This window comes from Trypanosoma brucei, chromosome 1, assembly GCF_000002445.2.
Source record: "Trypanosoma brucei brucei TREU927 chromosome 1, complete sequence".
Lineage (NCBI taxonomy): Eukaryota > Euglenozoa > Kinetoplastea > Trypanosomatida > Trypanosomatidae > Trypanosoma > Trypanosoma brucei.
This window is the reverse complement of record NC_008409.1, coordinates 649,119-666,806: the sequence shown is the minus strand read 5'-3', so window position 1 is coordinate 666,806 and position 17,688 is coordinate 649,119. Positions and strand designations below refer to the sequence as shown.

The following is a 17,688-nucleotide window of genomic DNA, read 5'->3' as shown; positions in this document are numbered from 1 at the left end:
GCACTCTTTTCCCCCCTCTGGGTGCATCCTCTGTGCCTTCCCTCCGTTTCCGTTTCCGTTTCCTTTCACTTTTACTATTTATTTCTGTGACGACTTCGTACCTGCTTTCGCTTCTTGAGCGCCGCACGCGAGGCCGATGTTTCGCTGCTTCGCTGCTCATCGACCCTCCACCTCTTCAGTTCTTCTTCGGATGCTGGCTCCTTCCTATTGCGTTGATACCAACCGCGAACCAAAGCTGCCATTGTCTCCTTGTGATCGTCTGGCGTGCGGCCAAAATTCAGTGTTGGTCCCTCAGGCACCTCCAGTGTGCCGTGCCGATACATGTCTCTCCACTTTTCCAAGTAATCAAACTTAGAACGTCTCGTCACCCCCTTTCCTCTAACATCCACAGAATTCTCCTCTTTGTTTTGCATCGCCTTCACCGCTATACTTAGCTTTCCCTCCGTTTCCTTGGAAAGGCTTGAAAAGAAAGTGTTGTCGTTTTCAAGGGCAATTTCCTCGTCGGACTTGTAGGGCGAGAGCTTGTCATTGGCTTCCCCTTGCCAGACCAGTTCTGCGGAAAAGGGAACTGCTGGAGCTGCCTCTGACTCGGGTTTCAGCTGACCTCCGTCAAAGCGGTTATCAGGAAAGTTTCGATAATCGGACAATTCCCCAGGCGTCTGCGCCCCACTCCTCTCAATATCTAATTGGTCACCGGCCGTTCGGACAGAGTTTCCAAGTGTTGAAAGCTGGGGAACAGGACGATATCCGTCCAAAACTTTCTGGTATTCCCGCTTGACAAGCTGCCGCTCACGCCAGAGCCGGACACCCCAACCTTGTGGGCCGCCCCCATCCTTCGGATACGACAACTCACCACCATCCATTGCCCAAAGGCTACCCGCGATTTCCCCCTCTTCCCTTCTGATGAGAGGCAGCAGTTTCTGTCTGTCGGGTTGCGGGACGAGATCCTTCGTTTGAAATGAGGACGTGATGCCCATCATCCGGAGAGCTTCATTTTTTTCTTCGAACGTTTCTCCCTTTGGAGTGCCGTCAGCTCCCTCCTCAGTAAACAGCTCGTGCTTACTCACGGTCTCCCGCTTCCACTTTTCCCACCAAGCTAGCGTTGAAGTGGGAGAAACAGCGAGAGGCTCTAGGATGGAGTTTCCCTCCGCGTCAACATCTGCCCTTTGATTCGAAGCTCCTTCCTTCCCTCCTTCCCCGAAGCTAACGCCCTCTGCCTTCCTAGCAAGGTATTCCTCCCTCGCCTGCATGATACGCCGCGCACGCCGCTTCATATCTCGTTTGTACCCCGCAGCGTTATTTACCCGAACGATTTTCTTCAAAAGGGATGGCCTAACCTGGATACCGGCGCGCTCCATTGCCTCCAGATATCTGAGGGCCCTCGCAGTTCCTCCTTCCTCACCCGACGACAGGTGCATGAAGATCATACAGTGATATGTTCTCCTAGACGGTGACAGATCCTTCTTTAGTATCATTTCTTGAAAAAGTTTCTCAGCCTCATCGATGCGCTGCTGGTGTGCCAGAAGCGCAATGTAACATTCGTAGCTGTAGACGTCCTTTTGCAGTTGCCATTCGTCAAATGTATGATTCCAAATTTTGTTGGCTTGCTCCTCGAACCTACCGATGGTCTCTGCTTCATCTGGCGTGCGCTCCATGGAAAGGATGGTAGCTTGGCAGGTTAGGCGAAGAAGTGCGTTCACGAAGGGGAGCTGCATTACCCATCCGCGTCGGACGACTAGCTCGTAGATACCAAAACACGTTTCAAGATGCTCGAGCCAAGTAGGAAGGGGGCTTTCATCCTTTTCCTTCAGCGCATCGTAATCTATCCGTATCATGCTTTGTACGTGCGCTTGAACGGCCCATGTTAGGTGCCCGATGCTTGCTGGGATCCCCTCCTCGCGCATTCTACTGAGGTACTTTTCAACAGCCGCAACATCACCGACTACCTGGGCTGAGCGAATAAGGTTAAGATATGTGTTGGCATTCCATACAATCCCCATCAACTCCATTTTGTGGGCCAATTCCTCGCACCGGAGCCTCATTTCCGGTCGCGGACTCTGACTTAGATGAAACATCATGGCATCATAATGGGGACGTGACGCTATAAAGCCATAGACATTTTCCATTTGATCAAACAACTGAATTGCCTCGGGGAGAGAGTTCAACTGGGAGTTGTCTTTGGCCAGTGCTTTAAGTTGAAGTACAAACGTGACTTCATTGGGTTCGATATTGGCATACATTTTCATGTTATCCACTATTTGACTCACTGCAGGGTAGTCCTTTGCCTTGTAGAAGGTGTACATAAGTTCGTGCCAGTTGCCGATGCGGGGTGTAATTCCATTTCCCTTCATTTCTTCAATGAGAGCCATGGATTCGTTCACATCTCCGCGTCGTGAGGCGTACTTCATCAATGCTTTGTACATCTCGGCAGAAGGCCCCAGCCCCATGGTGGAGGCAAAATCAAAAATAGCTCGACCAATGGTGCCGTACCCTTGCCTCGATAGGGCAGATATGACTACGGTAAGACCATCCTCTGTAAATTCTAAACCGACATCCTCCATCACGAGGGCAAGGCTTTTACTCGCATTACTGGCCTCTGAGCTGTCATCGATGTAAGCCATGGGAACGTTGTACTTCGCTGAGAGTTCCTCTGCGCGTAGACGGGGCTGGGAAGCCACAACCACTGCGTCTTCTGCCATCAGCTCCGACACGTCCTGCTCCAGTACATCGTAGGTGGGGTTGGGTGGAAGCAATGCGGTATTTCCACTCGACATGTCCCCAACCGGTGGATACAACTTGGAAGCTTTCCCAGAGAGGGGTTCTGGAGATGGCGGCGAGCGCAGCAACTTGTTTCCAATCTCCAATAGCGCTTGCATGCCTGACGCATTGCGTTCCACCGATTTGGTAATGTCATCTTGCTCTTCTTCTGCTGGGAACTGCCAGGCATACGCCCACCGCTCAATGGTATCGTCCCACCTTCCTTGGACAGGTGGCCTGTAGTCGGCTGGCAGCGTTCCTTTCCGGAGCATATCCAATTCCATCTCTTTTGCGCCCGGGCCAAAAGCGGTGGCACCCCTGAGAGCGACGTGCCTCAGCGCTTGGGCGTAGGGGGAAAGCGCCTTCGGGAGCCGCCGTGTCGGGGTTAACATCAGAGTCTACGTGTGAAAGGGGAACGTTAATGGGCAGCGGACGGGAGACGTAACGAAGTGCAACGAACAAGCAAACAAGTCAAATAAGTGAACATGGTGTTAGGGAATAACAGGTAGTATGAGAAAAGAGATTGTGTTGTTTCTTGGGTTGCTGCCATTTCTGTTGCCCTTTGCGCAAAAATACTCTTGAAAACCGGACAGGCCAGTGGTGCGGGTGTTGGAAAAACCATATGAGCGCAAGCGAAGAGGCGAAAGGATTCGTATCGCATGGGGAAACATGTCCGAATCGATCCTAGCACCGTTTACATTCCAACAGTCGCTTTCCCACAAACGCTTTAAGAGCCCTAGTGCCTGCTAGCCCCGTCCTTTCTCACCCCCTTTTTGTGTGTCATTGGTTCCTTTTCTCACGAACTTCGTGCTCGGTAGCTTCTGCAGCACTTGGGGGCCTGGCGGAAAGTTCCCTGAAGAACCAATTGGTGGAGAAGGCCAGACCGGCGCCAAGGAAGCCGAACACCCAGAGGTGTATATTCGATGGCATAGAAATAAGCAACGGTAGCCAGCACAGGAGCAGTGCGGCCATCACAACGTTGAACGCGCACCAAACCACCGGCGAGAGGGCCGATCCGGGCGTTAAGATGTGGTTAATGAAGCGTGCCACCCATGGAAGTCCCGCTTCCCCGGCCATTTCGCTTCTTACACAACTGAGCTTCGGTTTATAAAAAAGAAAAGTTAGGGAATAGGTGCGTGTGCGTAGCAGGTTAACGCAAGTCGTTGCTATACAGGGGGCATATGTGCCACCATTAGCAATACAGTACCTCTGCTGTTACGTCCTTTAGGGGCGAGCAAACGTGCTACATCATCGAGGAACAACTAATGATCCTTAGGGGTTGTAGGCGGGTTTAGCGGTAACACTAACAATAATTGATCCGGGAAGCAGCCTCGTCACCCCCCTCCCCCATCCCACTTTCCGAAACGAACCGTTGTGAAGCTAGGCAAGTAAGCAGCCGTTACCGAGAGCTGTTATTCCGTCGCTTTTTGTATCAGCAACTAAACACCTGTAAGCCAAACGAAGCAAACAACAACGAATAAGCGAAGACAGACGCGCCTCGCGTGCATGTATGGAGGTGACTGTTTAGTGAAAACAAGGAGTGCTCGTTGAAGTGTTCTTGCTGATTTTGGGAAACAACAGTTGCCTTTTCGCGCTGAATGCGCCTGGCATACACGGTTTCATGCAGGAACAAACTTCACTTGGGGGCGATGGCACGAGCAAATTCAAAGAGATCCCGTGTCCAAAGCGGGGCGCTTACGGAACAGTTAGTCTCAATCTGTCATGAACTGGTGTGCACAGTTCAACACATCGCGGCGAGAGCCACTTCAGCTTGCACTTGGTAACTAATAGCTGCAGGTCACACGACACCGGATCGAATGTCGTGAGTAGTGGTATATCAACGACGAATCTGAGACGAAATTCAATCGTGGGGCCCGAAAACAGTGCACCGAATACACCAGTGGAGCGGCTTCCATGCCACACCTTTACCTGATTCATTTTTTCGCCAAGAACCGCGATGTCATGGCTCGACGTGTTGCTACTATATGAGACACAAAGGATAGCTTCTGTGTGGGAGGCAAATGAGGCGATGATACCGGTTGTTTTTAAATCGATGACCTGTACAACACCGTCGTGGTTGCCTACAGCTAGGTACTGCAGCTGCTGCTGAAAGGAAACGTTGGGAAGGTAAGTAACCGCTAGACCAATCAAACGAAGCGCTGGCATTGCACACGCGTCCCTCTCTACCCTACTGGGATTGTGTGGATCATACGCCTGTAGGAACAGTTCCCTCATTGTTGAAAATGAAATGTACGACTGAAGAGGCGCCACCTGAATTAGGCTTCCCAAGAACCCAAGTAGGCGGGGTCTCCAGTGGACATTGGTACTATACCACCTATTTAGGTAGTCTTGTATGAAAGGTCTTCCTTCTGTGATGGTGATCACTAGCAGGGTTTTCACTGCTGACGCAGAAACATTACCATCTGCTTCGAATGCCAGTGTCGCCACGGCGTCAGCCACGGGTTGTAAGTCGGTTAGTAGGTTTCCGGCCATGTACGCGTAGTAGTCTCTAAGAACGAGTAAAAAAAATAGAAGGCGTTGAGTTTCGCCTTCGGCTACGAGCACCTTCGCAAAGCACGGCGTTTCCGTACGAAGGCTTTGTACCACAGAAGACACTGCGTCCGCACATTCAGCTGCTGGTGCCTCACTAGCAATGGTCAGCTGAATCAACAGGCTATAGCACCACACATCAACGTTTGAAGTTGAATATGACACCCCAAACCAACGACGTATCGATGAGTCGCTGGAGGCACTGTTGAGGAGATTTTTCACCAGGTCGTTTAACCTCTGTGTTGGAAGCAAAGCCATTGCTGCCCTGATGGACTGACGGACTGCCTTTCGTGCTACTTCTGTCAGTTTTAACAGAAGCGGAAACGCTTGGATAATAATGTCTTCGGGTGTCGGCACCTCCGCAATACAACCTGAGTTCAAAAGCGAGTCACAAAGTTCCTTTCCGTATATCACCTTCTCAAGATCCGCGGATCCCCGCGAGCCGCTAAGTAATTTGCACGCAATGGAAGTAGCTAATGTATACGTGCCAGACTGAACCCCATTGACTGGACTAAAAAACTCATGACCATCCTTCGAGGTATTCGTAGACCCAGCAAACTCCCTTAACTGCTTTATAACTTGACTGAGTCGAGAAAATAAAAGAGACAGCACGATCCGGCTACTTGGTCTTAATTCACCCGCACCGCGCTGACTCAGTGCGTCGAGAAGGGACGCCACATCTACACGGATGGAAAGATAAGTTCTTCCACACACGGAGATTTTATCTACCTCCACGTCTTCACTCCTGTATGGATACCGCAGTAGATCCGGTCGTTTTAGGCCCTCAGCAGTGCACAACGAAGTGTGAAAAGCGAACCGAATACAATGTGTGGGTGCGTGCCAAAGGTTTCCGAGAGTTCCACTGATTGCAATCATGCACTCACTCGACGGATCCCACAGTAGACTGGTAAGTGGGGCACTTGGCGCCTGCACCACGCATACACATTCAAATGTCTCGGCGTGATGCACTACCACGCTCCCACGTTGCGTACAGACGGATATGAAGCCGTAACTACACCGTTTTCCGCCTTCGGGTAGTAACACTACCTTGTCCACCGGCCCTGCGTGTCCTGTATGAACGATGTGTCTAAGTTGTACCGTAATCCAAACATGCAGTGTTCCGTCTTGGTGCCCCGTGACGAAAATTGTTTCTCTTTGGTCGTACAACAGGCAACTGGCAATATCTTCTGGATTTTTTTCCCTCGCCAATAGCAGTGATGGGGCTCCCGACGCAGTTAAAAATGTCGCTGAGCAGTCTCCGGAAGACTCGACGGTGAGCAGAGCAATTCCATCACGAAAGAACACCGTGTCAACCAATACGGTGCCCGTCGGGCATACAGGGGCGGTATGACACTTGAGCATACGTCTTGCGTTGTTGCTATCCGATATGCAGACTGCATCAGATGCGTTGTTCCATAGTGCCTCCATGTTTTTCACCGCTAAAACAAAGAAGCGATCGGACTGTTCGTACAAGAGTGCAGCGCTGCAAGATATGAGGTCCATGCTTCCCAACGTGGAAATCTCAAGCTTATCGAAGTGCCCCTGGTGCAACTCAACCGACAGGAATACAACCAAACCATCGGCACGGATAGCAACAAAATGATCACCGGCCCAAAATCCAGAGAAAAAGGGCGTACCAGTTTCGTTTTCAAAATTAGCGAGGCCCCGCAATTTCCCCTTTTGCATGACTAGAAACTTCACCATTTCCCACCCAACGGATGCCACAAGGGAAAAATCTTCGCAACGCTTGGTGCACAGCCCACCTGTTAGATCCTTGAGGTGAGAATTATGCTTGGCTTTGACACGCTTTTGCGCGTCAGCGGAGGGGGGTTCACATTGTTTTCTCCGCAAAGTGAGTATATGTGGTTCTACACTTGAGGGGAAGTTCACCATGATATCAATTGTGCCACTATCTCCTAGCTGTAGCAGGACGCACGATGACGGGATGCCTAATTTAACCGGCATGCTGTCGCATACAACCTCCAGAATACAACCGCTGCGAATATCCACCACTCCACATACATACCTCTCGGTCAGTACCACCAATAACGACAGCTCATTGACCAAACAGGCACAAGATACGTTTGACAAGCCGTCCAATTGCATGCTCTTCCCTTTTATAATGTGTTTGTCAGCGCTCAGTTGCATGTACCCAACGCAAGCCCCGTACGATACTGCCATCACCTCAGTCGAGGACATAAAAGAAAAGTACACTATATCGCTCCCCTCGCCGATGTGTATGTTCTTAGATTCATTCGATGTGAGAGTTGTCACTGCTGAACAACCAAAGTCGCCCCACCGGCCCTCAGGTTCCACAAAGCAACACGCGAGTGAGCCAACTCGATGTTGACGGAACAAAACGGTTCCACAGATTTGGTACACGCTCGGTGACTTCAGGAGGCAAACAACAATTTGTGCGGCGTCACCTACCAGAAACGAAGATGCGCAGGGTGACACCTCAACTGATGGAGGAGCGCAATTACTTGTTCCATGTTTTCTATCCCTTGTTACCGTTAAACTGTTTGCTTCGCACCCACTTCTTACCGGGATGGACAACAACATGGTAAAACGACTTGAACATAATGGAATAAAAGTGTACTTTTTCGTGAGTCGAGGGCTACATTCACATGTTTTCCCGTCACTGCATTGCATTTCGCTATGCGAACCATTTCCCCCAAAAAGCATATGTATTTATATCAGCATGTATACTGTAGTCATTTAGCGAAACTTCTTTTTTTTTTGCTCCAGAAGTAGTCCTTGGAAACTTTGATGTAACACTTCCAATCTGCGTTCACGGCAGTGAAGACACCACCTATTTCGGCCACCCCTCTTGTTACCATAACAGAGTGACAGACCAAAGGGGGGGGACGACTACATGAAGTGGCTGAGTTTGACTCGGTACATATAGTACGCCGACGAAAATAATTTCCCGCTTTAATGTTGGTGGTTAAAAAAAAAAACACGGTGGAAAGCTTTCCATCTAGAATGCACGGTACTTAAATTGACACCACACACACCAGTCCGCTTAAGCCCATCTTTTCGTTTACGCTTCAGTGTTAGACTGATGTTAGAGTGGCACAATATCCCACGACAATAAACAATCTATGCCATTCGTTGTGGAAAACGAAGGAACCAAAATCACCAGTCAAACTTTCTCACCAACTCGACCCGACAAAGACCATCACGTTACGACACTTTAGATGCCTAGATGTGGCCTCCTATTCTTCAGTACCTTTACAAAAACCACGTGACGTTCGTGAGCCTTTTCCTTTTCTTGCGTGGCCAGGGTACGGAGGCACCACTACCAAAAAACCGGTTGAGGCAAGTGCACTGTTCTACGTTCAGGTGGCTTACGTCCAGTTCCTTACGAAAAGCATTCCAACGTCATACACTGCGAATGCTGTGATGCGGCCAACACAACAGACTGGATAGCAATTCGGACATGTTCTTCATCGGTGGTGGTATTCCACAGGAAATACAAATCTGAAATGCTTATCTGAGACGCTGACGAAGGGAATGCGGAGACAATGCCCTGCCAAATTCATGCGTGACGCGGAACCACCTCTAAAAGAAAGTACTACTTGACTATGCCACGGCAATATTGGACGCGCAGGTAAGGCACCACATCCTTATGCCCCCTCCTACATAGGAACATAATCAGAAGCTCATCCCAAACATCACACCCTCACACTCGAAAGCGTTATGAATATGTGGCTGTTGCCAGTGCGCACAACTTGTCAGGAAAAGCTAACTTTAACTGTTAAATCAAACACATACAGGACATACGGTGTAGCAGGGTAGACTTACGGAATATATATATATATATATATATATATATATGCTTGGGTGTAGTCATCGACCTCTCACCAATGGTAATAGCCGCTAAAAGTAAAGCGTGTGACTCGGCTCACGTGTTCCACAGGCCATTACGCATTGCGAAGACATTATAATCTTTCTGTTAGCATTAGCAGCAACAAGATATACTCCAAAACCCCTCACAATAAAAGAAATATTGGTTGGATACCTTACAACCTCCTTTCATAATCTCCGCAAAAAAAAAAAAGAAAACAACAAAAACTTCCGATCACAAATATACATACAATTACGGTGCAAGTCAGTGCTCAGCAGTGTGACGGACGAAATAAAACCCACCAAGGGATGCTTGCTCAAATACGGTTGGGCTTCTGTTCATCTGCTCTCAGCATCCCCGTTTGTTTACGCTCAAGGAGTCGTTCCACTTCGGCCAAACGCTTTAGAAGCGTCTGCCTTTTAGCACTCGCCACTTCTAACTGGCTAATGGAGGATTGAAAACTGAGTTCGTTCGCTGAGGGTGAACTCTGCGTAGGTGGTGAGGACTGCTTGCGAACCAGAGCATGACTCCCCAAATTGCTGAGCCGGACAAACGCGGAAAAAGAGTCGACCATGTTATCTACCTTAAGGGGTATCGCTTTTTCAGAAAAGTCCGCTGAGCCTGTTTTGCACTCAAAGACACTGTATTCCACCTTTTTTGTACTCTTTGCTACAGGGACCTCGAGAGGTGTTGTCACTAAAAGCAGCAACATTGGGTAGGACCGATCACTTTTTTGCAAGAATGACTCTGCGGGTTCAGTATCCCCTCGAAGCAACCTTGTCTCTTCATATGAGAGTTTGTGTGGACTGGACTTTTTCACGGAAGCAAAACCTATAAATTTTGTCTCCTCTGGCGGCGCTGCATGTAGGGGTAACACGACTCTCACTACGGCCTCAACTATCAATGAGCTTTCTGTTGCATCACTATCCCCCTCACGCACGCTATAATGGCCGTAAAGTGCGTAGAAACGATTCGTGGCAGTTGGCATGCTGAGCAAGGGAGAAACAAGGTGCGATAATGTCATGCCAGGGATGAACATTTCAGAAACATGTTTCATTGTTGATGTATGGGGGTTTCCAACAGCGCTAATGACAAGATGCAGAGACAGATGCCAGAAAGGAGAGATTCAGTTCAACGAGATAGCTCAGGTTCATAGGCGGGTATCAATTTAACATCATTCGCTCACTTCCCCACACAGATTTAGGAGTTTAGACTCATTAAACCATCTTCTTATTCCTTTTTATAGGGTCATTATCAAAGGAAACGCAGTTACGGGTTCCTGCACACACGTGTGGTTTAACCCCTACTACTGGAATGGGATAAGGGGTCCGTGCAAACCCATTTCCCTTACATGTTAGCAGATGGGGCACCTCACTTATTTTAGTAAGCTCATATTAATTCCATGTGCGTGTAACTAGCGCATGTGGGCTCACTGCTGCTGCTCCAATCAAAATACCGAGAGTAGAAGGATAACATCAGCGGCACACATGACGGCACCAAAGTACATACTGTAGCTTCCCTTCAGGTTCTCCAAGGTTGCTGATAAAGCAGCAACCGTTTGCAGGCTTGAGCCTTCGCGAAAGAATACCCGGGTAAAGGGTAACAGTGAAATGGGCACTCACACGCTTTCCGCTCAGCGGCATGCAACGTCATGTCCGAGTACTCGTGCTTCAAGTTGTTGCCCGTGGTGAACAGCTTGCTTCAAGAGTACCCCCGGTGTTAGTCCCCGAATTTGCGCGGTTGCACCACACCCCTTTCAGTCACCGCGGCCGCTTAAGCAGCAGCCACCCTCCATGATTTCTTGGCTCCGCCTTTTCGCGCCATGTTGCCCCGCGCGGCGGTACTTTTGCGACCGAAAAGTGTCTTGTGTCGCGGCTTGCGGCTACGGCCGCGGGTGTCTGACTCTCACGACGGCGCGAGTAGAACTCTGCAAAAACAATAACAACAACTACAGCGGAGACTCGCGCGCGGGCGCCTGCAATGCAAAACGGTTGACACGCCGACCATTTTTCGCCTCGTTGACGGGCCATAACGGGAGGCGAGCATACGTGGGCTCACGTTCGCACATAATCCTCCTCCTTCCAAATAAAGAAAAAAAAAAGAGAGAGGAAATGAAACCTCCCCATCAAACCAGGTTGCGCAAGGGCAAATGCTCGAAAACTGTAACTTACCGACTCGTCGCCCGGCTTGTGCAATGACTCTAAGAAGCGAAGGTGAAACGGACACGGTTTCCGAGTTTTCCGACTAGGGCTGTGTCTTTCGTGGACGAACTGCGGGTGCGACCCCCACTTTGTAAACACAACTGGAAGATCAACAAAACTGACGATCCGCACCGTGGCGAGACTGTCCCGCTATCCAAGATGCCAGGTCCGCCCCAGCACCAGCTGCCAAACCGACGCGGCCCTGCCTCTCGTCGACGTCTTCGGCAGGTATGGTTTTGGTGTGTGTGCGCGTATGAAAAACTGATTGAAAGTGGTTTCAGGGCGAGAGGAAAGTATCCACTCATGTGAAGGGACGATGGGGTACATACTAACAATGTCATCCGAAAAACCGCTGGCGCCCTGTAGTGTGGTGTTTTCATCATCTATCAAGGGGGAATTTGAACTGGGAAAAACGTGCCACACTTCTCTGCTATGGAGAAGAGCAACTTGGCCAGAGGATGTTTCCTGTAAGAACATGCTTGACTGGAAGGCACGCTGCATGAGTACTTCTGAGCCATGTAGGTGGCGAGGGCAAGCCCACGGACAGGGAATTGAGAATTTGGAAATAGCAGTATGGGGTCCAAGTAAAGGAAGATGACTCCAGTCACCAGGCAATTCAAAAAGCGAATATAAAAAGAAAAATTCGCAACTTCCTTCGAGCACTGCACGGTGTTACCGATGCTCCTGCGCTGTGCGTAACAGATCAACATGCTACTCGAGTGGTCCGAAGGACCAAGTGACAAAGAGGGAAACCAACTACCTGCCCCAGAAACTTTGAGACCCGGGGAAAGGGAAATATTGGGATTCAGCACCCGAGGGCGAAGCACGAGTGGAAACATCCGGAGGTCGGACATGAAACAGTTTAAAAAGAAATCTAATCCAAAAAAAGTGTTTATGTCTGGGGAAGCGAACTCTCAAAAGTTAAGACAAAGCACTACAGGTCATGGATAGATGTTATTCGGACCACTACAGGCTCTTGCCCCTTCAAAGGTCTGTGTTCGAGGTGATTCCAGTTCCGACCTTAAGTCACGTCCTGTCCATAGCTTCCTGGGCTTTGAAAGGCTAATCATAAAAACAAAGAAGAAGACGATGTGAGCACAGTAAGCTTGGAAACAAAGAATACTCGCAACGAAGCAACTCGGTAGATTTACTGGGAAGCACAACTTAGGGATATAGGCGGGGGAATGCTCCCTTATTCGTTATAGCCCTGTAACTGACTGAAAACGGTTCAGTTCATAACACAGTGACCCTGTTAGCGTTACTGGATCCACGTAGAACACCGGGATAGATGTTTCTTGCAGGTCTTTAGGCGGAAACATCAATCGATGGGGACAAGCATGTCCTGTAGAGAGGTGGTAACTCAAACTTATAGGCAAAACTCTGACAACGGAAAAGAGTACATTGTACCGTAGCTGGTGTGGGTTGGGGGTGGCCAATGGGGCGGGATAACGCCGTTTGGAAAGAAAAAAATTGGCTTGCCAACATCGGGTGAGGGAAAGAATCAACATCGGTTGGGGAGCACTCCGAAAAATTATCGAAATTAGTTCCCTAGAAAAACATAAGGACCTAATAGAGTTCCCCCACCGAGACACAAACAACTAAGGGCTTAGTTCGATCTGTTAAATGAGGCGTTTTTGTTGGAGACGCTCCTCTAGAGAGGGAAAGAAGAATTAACTACTTTATGGGGAATCCTGGGAAGTAACATGTGATCAGACAGGGCCGTCTCTTCAGAGCAGCAGCGGCATTCTTCGAAGCACTCATCGTGAGAGATAGCTGCTCAAGAGGAGCTGTAGCGAATGGTACCGCAACAAGGGGACGTTAACATATTGTCACTTGAGTGGGCTGGAGTTAGGGACAGGAGCCCTGTTCACGAATTCCGAAGCGGATGAAATGCGAAAGGAAACGACGCGGGTGGTTACGGAAGTATCGGCCTCAACCGCTGCATAATGGGTAGTTTTCTTTTACCATTAGCTCCTTTTACAATAGCGTGAGGAAAAAAGGTTGCTACGAAGAAGGCTGTTCATTACCCAAACAGAAAAAAAATATGCCAGGAGGACTACGAGGAGACTGTTTCGCCGGGGCGCAATTTGCGCTGCATGACGAGGTAGTTACCATCTTTTGTTTGCGGGCCTTCTTTTTTTTTTTCTAGGTGGGTTTGCCGGGTGGTACATACACGGACTTTCGATATCGGACGGAGACGGGGTGGTCTGTGGAGATCTCTCAGCTCCCGCTGTACTGTCAATACGGTCCAGACATTTCGCACGCAATAGAGAGGACTGGCAGACAACTCTGGGGCGCTGAAAACGTGGCGTACATTACCGACTTAGCTAAAAATACGCGTTTGGACTCACGACGGCTTTTTGGACAGGCTGAAAAAAAAAGAGTGGGTAGCAGTGGGGGTAAATACTGTAGCAGGAAGATGTGCGACAGGGCGCAGCAGCAGGGGAGGGAGGGGGGGGGTGGTGGAATAAAACGACACTGATAAAGGGCTGTGACTTCTCCTGGAGCTGTTTAACCACAAGAGGTCCAGTTCCTTTGAGTGGAAGAAAAAAAAAAGGCAGGAACGCTCAGTGGATCGACACCCCTTGGAAGGCCCACGGTGAAAGAATTAGGTAGCTTCACGTCGGTCGAGATCTGCAGCGCAGGTGCGCGATCGGGATCAGCTTTTACATGCCACTTCTTTTTTGAGGATGATGCTTCAGCAGTTCTCACAACTTCAGCGCAGTGCATGAAAGGACAAAGATCCAGCGGAATCACCTCCTCACAAATCGATGGTTGGCTGAAAGTGGATTGATGCAATGAAGAGTACCCCCGTCAAACCACCCCAACTCTGGCAGTCACAAAACCACTACTGACGGATGCATCCATTAACCAATAGGGGACGGTGACATCCAAAGGTGAAGGGAGGGGGTTGGGTGGTGGTGGGGAAGTGAACAATGGAGGTCATGTGGATGGAGCCTACATGATGCATTTTACAAAGAGACGTGGTGATAGCGGTGCTGGAGCCAACGGATTTCAAAAGGAGATGTTCATAAAGTAGCACATACGTGTCATGCAATCTGACAGACACATCTATAACACTGAAAGGCAACGCACATTTGCGTTCCATTGGTAGGAGCAACTGAGGTGATAAGCAATACATACCTGGAAAAACACCTGCATGCCACCAGAAACTGAACAGAATTGAAGAACAGCCCCCCATGAATCACATCACAGTCAAAGCCACAAAACATGTACTAGTAAGGAGCTTAAGAGGGGGGAGAGAAGGCACTTCAAACACATTACATTTGGCGAATACTCGGCAACGGCAAGAATGCTTAAGTGCGCCCGAGAACGACACTGAAGTTAAACATGGAATAAATTCTTGTAATGCGTAGGTACATTATGGCGTTGGTTGGTACTTTCCTATTCCGCAACAGGAAATGAGATCATAGATTATTCAGATAACAAACTCGAAGATATCATAACATTAGTATTCATACCGAAAAACAGTCCTCTATCCCCTATAAAGATCAATGAAATTAGCTGGCAAGACTGTGTTGTACATCAAGGCACAGTTGTGGGAGTGTGAGATGGCCCATCATCCACCGTGGGGCTAGCAGCAACAGAATGTCTCCTGCAGTTTCGGTGTGTATGGGCGTTTCGTGGCATAAGAGTCAGTTCGCGAATGCCTGTATCATTTTTGCTAATCATAGTGTTGTTGCATATCCTCACATCATGAGTTGTGTGGCTACGCGTATGTAGTGCCTTTTCTATTACTTCTTGATAATAGGACCGGCCGTCACGTACATGTTACCTTTCCCCCACTAACTGACATGTGAAGAATGAACGTGCTATAAATGGACTACTGCAGATATTTACCTAATTTTCCCTATATCTGTGGAGGGACGCTTTGTCGTTTAGTCATGGTTGCTGTAAGGACCCTCTGGAGACAGGAAGGGGCTGTGGAAATCGACTCTAATGTTAACTTCGCAGAGTTGGTTGATGTCCCGATGCGCAAGTACGTGTTTGTGTATTTGTGTGTGCGAGGTTTTGGTGTGCCATAGTTATGCTGAGGCACGGTGTTGTTGAAACGTTGGTGCCCTGTGGTTCGTGTGTGCGTTTCTTTTATTATTTGATTCCTCAACATATCTTCTCACCTCTTTGTTTTTCGTGTTGTTTTGTGTGTGGCTCGTGAATGTTAGCTAAGCATTGGTCATAAAAGCTGACGATGGGTCGACAGGAAGATGGTTCGTTCGATGCGCGGGGTGGTGATGCCGTACTCGTCGCTGAGCTACACAGTGAGGAATCTAAGGAGGCAACGTTTGTGCACCCCGAGGCACGGGCTCTGTTCAACAAGGTTCCGTGTCTTCGGCACATCCCCTTGTTCGGGGAGGCAGCTGAGGGCTATGGTCCTAAGCCCGTGCTTTCCATTGGATTATCGTATTTCTTGTGTAAGGGTCTTGCCAACGGACTTGTTGGTGGATCCATTATTGCGATGTTTTTGAACCGTTTCGGTGTTGAGGGTCTTGTCTACCAGCGGCTAACTAACATCGCCGGCATGGGGTGGTCTGTGAAGCCTCTTTTGGCTGCTATCAGCGACATATTCCCGTTCTTCGGTTATACCAAACGGTGGTACATGTTTGTGGCGAATCTCGTCGGTCCCGCATTCTCCCTTGGCTTTGCTCTGCTCCCAGCGCAGCCATCGAGTGCAGCAATTGCTTCCGTGTTCCTCTTCTTCTCTGGGCTCAGCAGGGCATGTACGGACATTCTATCGCAGGGACTATACAGCCGGATGATGCGCCGTGTGCCTGGTCCAGGGCCTGCTCTGGTGAGTTGGGTTTGGTGGTTCATTATCCTGGCTGGTCTCTTTGTTTCCGTTATTGTTGGTCCTTTGGGTGACGCTGGCATACCGCAGATATCTCCCATGATAGGTAGCGCTGTCCAGCTGCTGGTGGCACCATTCTTCCTGTTCAATTGGTTTGGTGAACTGCCCAACCGTGAGGAGCGGTACATCGATGCCCATGTGCTCCACGAGCAGAAGTTAAAAGAGGCTAAGGACACCCCTCCGGTGGCTGATGACAATGATCTAATTGACGTAAATGGTGGGATGGTGGAGCGCCAAGTGACAAACAGCGAGCCGGTGGCGGGGCCTAACGCTGACGGCGGTGAGGCAGCTGTGAAGCCATTTGTGTTCAGGGAGCCTCGTGAGTGCTGCTGCGGTGTGTTCCAGATGAACGAAGAGGTCCTTGAGCGCAACAAGCGTGAGACAATATACAGCGTGCTAATAGCATTCTTTGTTGTTGGTGTTGCCATAACCTCCTTGTTTGGATCGAGGCTGCATTTACTCATTGCCGCGGCTGTCGTTTCCGTGGGGCACTGCTCTTTCAATTTCTATGCGCTGTCGTGGGCGGTCGCGAAGGTGAATCTGTTCAGTTACTTGCACAATGCGTCTACGGTGTCTTTTGGTGGTGCTGTCACCCCGTTCTTCCTGACCGGACCCGATTGCAATCCGGGTGGACCTCACTTCAGTCTTTTTTTCCTGCAGACTGTTGGTGGAACAGTTGGAAGTGTCACTTCAGCTCTGGGTGTCGTGCTGTTCAATTACTTCCTTTCAAAAAAGACTTATCGGATGACTTACTTCTTGACACTGGTGTTCCTCATCGTCTCCAACATCTTCGACTTCATTATAGTGATGCGATGGAACCGGCCATACGTCAGTGACTACTTGATTTACTTCTGCTGCGATGTCGTCATATCTCCTGTGATCGGGATGATGCACTGGATGCCGTTAACCATTATTCTTTCACGGTTGTGTCCTCGTGGAAGCGAGAGTACTGTGTACGCTATTCTTGCTGCATCGAGCAATTTCGGCGGCACGGTGGGTAGTTCCCTTGGGTCAGTTATAATGGAATATGCTCTGCCTGTGAAAACACTGGTGCCATGTGACTTCGCCAATGTAAAGTGGCTTGTGCTCATTTCCGGCTTCGTGGCACCGTGCATTCAGATCCCTCTCATCTTTACTCTTCTCCCCGATGCTCGCATGGACGAGGAGTTGGATGGAGACGGCAAACCCGTGAGGAAGGTGGCGGCTGATGTTTCCCCTGAGGGGAAAGAAACTGTCTGTGAAGGGGACAGCGATGTGACACCCAATGCGGAGGGCAACGGGATCGCGCCCAAGAGGTCCTGACGCGGCTCGTATCGTTGGCACTAATGTCAGGTGGGCCGTGCAATAATATTGAAAATGAATTCTTATTACTTTTCTCTATTAACAAACGCATGAATATGTTGTTTTTCCTTTGTTGTATCAGCACTCCAACATTGTTGTACGGGGCATTGTTCTTTTAATTT

The 17,688-nt window shown here is 49.4% G+C and overlaps 13 protein-coding genes across 13 annotated transcripts, besides 22 other annotated features; 1 reads left to right on the top strand and 12 right to left on the bottom strand.

The window, feature by feature from the left end:
- Positions 1 to 74: 74 nt before the first annotated feature.
- Positions 75 to 3,149, bottom strand: TB927.1.2990 (hypothetical protein, conserved; the record flags this gene model as incomplete). Its single annotated transcript, XM_001218996.1, has 1 exon — positions 75 to 3,149. The coding sequence occupies one exon, from the start codon at positions 3,147 to 3,149 to the stop codon at positions 75 to 77; it is 3,075 nt and encodes a 1,024-aa protein (XP_001218997.1).
- Positions 3,150 to 3,248: 99 nt separating this feature from the next.
- Positions 3,249 to 3,254: a repeat region (inverted telomeric repeat hexamer CCCTAA).
- Positions 3,255 to 3,537: 283 nt separating this feature from the next.
- TB927.1.2985 (hypothetical protein, conserved) lies at positions 3,538 to 3,834 on the bottom strand (the record flags this gene model as incomplete). Its single annotated transcript, XM_001218995.1, has 1 exon — positions 3,538 to 3,834. The coding sequence occupies one exon, from the start codon at positions 3,832 to 3,834 to the stop codon at positions 3,538 to 3,540; it is 297 nt and encodes a 98-aa protein (XP_001218996.1).
- A 44-nt stretch (positions 3,835 to 3,878) lies between these two features.
- Positions 3,879 to 3,884: a repeat region (inverted telomeric repeat hexamer CCCTAA).
- Positions 3,885 to 3,981: 97 nt separating this feature from the next.
- Positions 3,982 to 3,987: a repeat region (inverted telomeric repeat hexamer CCCTAA).
- A 42-nt stretch (positions 3,988 to 4,029) lies between these two features.
- Positions 4,030 to 4,035: a repeat region (inverted telomeric repeat hexamer CCCTAA).
- TB927.1.2980 (hypothetical protein, conserved) lies at positions 4,453 to 7,992 on the bottom strand (the record flags this gene model as incomplete). Its single annotated transcript, XM_001218994.1, has 1 exon — positions 4,453 to 7,992. The coding sequence occupies one exon, from the start codon at positions 7,990 to 7,992 to the stop codon at positions 4,453 to 4,455; it is 3,540 nt and encodes a 1,179-aa protein (XP_001218995.1).
- Positions 9,474 to 10,214, bottom strand: TB927.1.2970 (hypothetical protein, conserved; the record flags this gene model as incomplete). The annotated part of the gene is made up of 1 exon (XM_001218993.1): positions 9,474 to 10,214. The coding sequence occupies one exon, from the start codon at positions 10,212 to 10,214 to the stop codon at positions 9,474 to 9,476; it is 741 nt and encodes a 246-aa protein (XP_001218994.1).
- A 418-nt stretch (positions 10,215 to 10,632) lies between these two features.
- Positions 10,633 to 10,800, bottom strand: TB927.1.2960 (hypothetical protein, unlikely; the record flags this gene model as incomplete). Its single annotated transcript, XM_001218992.1, has 1 exon — positions 10,633 to 10,800. The coding sequence occupies one exon, from the start codon at positions 10,798 to 10,800 to the stop codon at positions 10,633 to 10,635; it is 168 nt and encodes a 55-aa protein (XP_001218993.1).
- A 117-nt stretch (positions 10,801 to 10,917) lies between these two features.
- TB927.1.2950 (hypothetical protein, unlikely) lies at positions 10,918 to 11,187 on the bottom strand (the record flags this gene model as incomplete). The annotated part of the gene is made up of 1 exon (XM_001218991.1): positions 10,918 to 11,187. The coding sequence occupies one exon, from the start codon at positions 11,185 to 11,187 to the stop codon at positions 10,918 to 10,920; it is 270 nt and encodes an 89-aa protein (XP_001218992.1).
- Positions 11,088 to 11,187: a sequence feature (Signal peptide predicted for Tb927.1.2950 by SignalP 2.0 HMM (Signal peptide probabilty 0.837, signal anchor probability 0.000) with cleavage site probability 0.153 between residues 34 and 35).
- Positions 11,188 to 11,357: 170 nt separating this feature from the next.
- TB927.1.2940 (hypothetical protein, unlikely) lies at positions 11,358 to 11,741 on the bottom strand (the record flags this gene model as incomplete). The annotated part of the gene is made up of 1 exon (XM_001218990.1): positions 11,358 to 11,741. One exon carries the CDS (start codon positions 11,739 to 11,741, stop codon positions 11,358 to 11,360), a length of 384 nt encoding a protein of 127 aa, XP_001218991.1.
- Positions 11,609 to 11,741: a sequence feature (Signal peptide predicted for Tb927.1.2940 by SignalP 2.0 HMM (Signal peptide probabilty 0.712, signal anchor probability 0.003) with cleavage site probability 0.191 between residues 45 and 46).
- A 3-nt stretch (positions 11,742 to 11,744) lies between these two features.
- On the bottom strand, positions 11,745 to 12,212 carry TB927.1.2930 (hypothetical protein, unlikely; the record flags this gene model as incomplete). Its single annotated transcript, XM_001218989.1, has 1 exon — positions 11,745 to 12,212. One exon carries the CDS (start codon positions 12,210 to 12,212, stop codon positions 11,745 to 11,747), a length of 468 nt encoding a protein of 155 aa, XP_001218990.1.
- Positions 12,523 to 12,528: a repeat region (inverted telomeric repeat hexamer CCCTAA).
- Positions 12,529 to 12,557: 29 nt separating this feature from the next.
- On the bottom strand, positions 12,558 to 12,866 carry TB927.1.2920 (hypothetical protein, unlikely; the record flags this gene model as incomplete). The annotated part of the gene is made up of 1 exon (XM_001218988.1): positions 12,558 to 12,866. One exon carries the CDS (start codon positions 12,864 to 12,866, stop codon positions 12,558 to 12,560), a length of 309 nt encoding a protein of 102 aa, XP_001218989.1.
- Positions 12,867 to 13,206: 340 nt separating this feature from the next.
- Positions 13,207 to 13,212: a repeat region (telomeric repeat hexamer TTAGGG).
- TB927.1.2910 (hypothetical protein, unlikely) lies at positions 13,870 to 14,088 on the bottom strand (the record flags this gene model as incomplete). The annotated part of the gene is made up of 1 exon (XM_001218987.1): positions 13,870 to 14,088. The coding sequence occupies one exon, from the start codon at positions 14,086 to 14,088 to the stop codon at positions 13,870 to 13,872; it is 219 nt and encodes a 72-aa protein (XP_001218988.1).
- A 118-nt stretch (positions 14,089 to 14,206) lies between these two features.
- TB927.1.2900 (hypothetical protein, unlikely) lies at positions 14,207 to 14,560 on the bottom strand (the record flags this gene model as incomplete). The annotated part of the gene is made up of 1 exon (XM_001218986.1): positions 14,207 to 14,560. The coding sequence occupies one exon, from the start codon at positions 14,558 to 14,560 to the stop codon at positions 14,207 to 14,209; it is 354 nt and encodes a 117-aa protein (XP_001218987.1).
- Positions 14,494 to 14,560: a sequence feature (Signal peptide predicted for Tb927.1.2900 by SignalP 2.0 HMM (Signal peptide probabilty 0.916, signal anchor probability 0.009) with cleavage site probability 0.442 between residues 23 and 24).
- TB927.1.2890 (hypothetical protein, unlikely) lies at positions 15,230 to 15,487 on the bottom strand (the record flags this gene model as incomplete). The annotated part of the gene is made up of 1 exon (XM_001218985.1): positions 15,230 to 15,487. The coding sequence occupies one exon, from the start codon at positions 15,485 to 15,487 to the stop codon at positions 15,230 to 15,232; it is 258 nt and encodes an 85-aa protein (XP_001218986.1).
- Positions 15,488 to 15,568: 81 nt separating this feature from the next.
- On the top strand, positions 15,569 to 17,527 carry TB927.1.2880 (pteridine transporter, putative; the record flags this gene model as incomplete). The annotated part of the gene is made up of 1 exon (XM_001218984.1): positions 15,569 to 17,527. The coding sequence occupies one exon, from the start codon at positions 15,569 to 15,571 to the stop codon at positions 17,525 to 17,527; it is 1,959 nt and encodes a 652-aa protein (XP_001218985.1).
- Positions 15,776 to 15,844: a sequence feature (13 probable transmembrane helices predicted for Tb927.1.2880 by TMHMM2.0 at aa 70-92, 112-131, 151-173, 198-220, 230-252, 348-367, 372-391, 398-420, 435-457, 470-489, 499-521, 542-564 and 579-601).
- Positions 15,902 to 15,961: a sequence feature (13 probable transmembrane helices predicted for Tb927.1.2880 by TMHMM2.0 at aa 70-92, 112-131, 151-173, 198-220, 230-252, 348-367, 372-391, 398-420, 435-457, 470-489, 499-521, 542-564 and 579-601).
- Positions 16,019 to 16,087: a sequence feature (13 probable transmembrane helices predicted for Tb927.1.2880 by TMHMM2.0 at aa 70-92, 112-131, 151-173, 198-220, 230-252, 348-367, 372-391, 398-420, 435-457, 470-489, 499-521, 542-564 and 579-601).
- Positions 16,160 to 16,228: a sequence feature (13 probable transmembrane helices predicted for Tb927.1.2880 by TMHMM2.0 at aa 70-92, 112-131, 151-173, 198-220, 230-252, 348-367, 372-391, 398-420, 435-457, 470-489, 499-521, 542-564 and 579-601).
- Positions 16,256 to 16,324: a sequence feature (13 probable transmembrane helices predicted for Tb927.1.2880 by TMHMM2.0 at aa 70-92, 112-131, 151-173, 198-220, 230-252, 348-367, 372-391, 398-420, 435-457, 470-489, 499-521, 542-564 and 579-601).
- Positions 16,610 to 16,669: a sequence feature (13 probable transmembrane helices predicted for Tb927.1.2880 by TMHMM2.0 at aa 70-92, 112-131, 151-173, 198-220, 230-252, 348-367, 372-391, 398-420, 435-457, 470-489, 499-521, 542-564 and 579-601).
- Positions 16,682 to 16,741: a sequence feature (13 probable transmembrane helices predicted for Tb927.1.2880 by TMHMM2.0 at aa 70-92, 112-131, 151-173, 198-220, 230-252, 348-367, 372-391, 398-420, 435-457, 470-489, 499-521, 542-564 and 579-601).
- Positions 16,760 to 16,828: a sequence feature (13 probable transmembrane helices predicted for Tb927.1.2880 by TMHMM2.0 at aa 70-92, 112-131, 151-173, 198-220, 230-252, 348-367, 372-391, 398-420, 435-457, 470-489, 499-521, 542-564 and 579-601).
- Positions 16,871 to 16,939: a sequence feature (13 probable transmembrane helices predicted for Tb927.1.2880 by TMHMM2.0 at aa 70-92, 112-131, 151-173, 198-220, 230-252, 348-367, 372-391, 398-420, 435-457, 470-489, 499-521, 542-564 and 579-601).
- Positions 16,976 to 17,035: a sequence feature (13 probable transmembrane helices predicted for Tb927.1.2880 by TMHMM2.0 at aa 70-92, 112-131, 151-173, 198-220, 230-252, 348-367, 372-391, 398-420, 435-457, 470-489, 499-521, 542-564 and 579-601).
- Positions 17,063 to 17,131: a sequence feature (13 probable transmembrane helices predicted for Tb927.1.2880 by TMHMM2.0 at aa 70-92, 112-131, 151-173, 198-220, 230-252, 348-367, 372-391, 398-420, 435-457, 470-489, 499-521, 542-564 and 579-601).
- Positions 17,192 to 17,260: a sequence feature (13 probable transmembrane helices predicted for Tb927.1.2880 by TMHMM2.0 at aa 70-92, 112-131, 151-173, 198-220, 230-252, 348-367, 372-391, 398-420, 435-457, 470-489, 499-521, 542-564 and 579-601).
- Positions 17,303 to 17,371: a sequence feature (13 probable transmembrane helices predicted for Tb927.1.2880 by TMHMM2.0 at aa 70-92, 112-131, 151-173, 198-220, 230-252, 348-367, 372-391, 398-420, 435-457, 470-489, 499-521, 542-564 and 579-601).
- Positions 17,528 to 17,688: the final 161 nt, after the last annotated feature.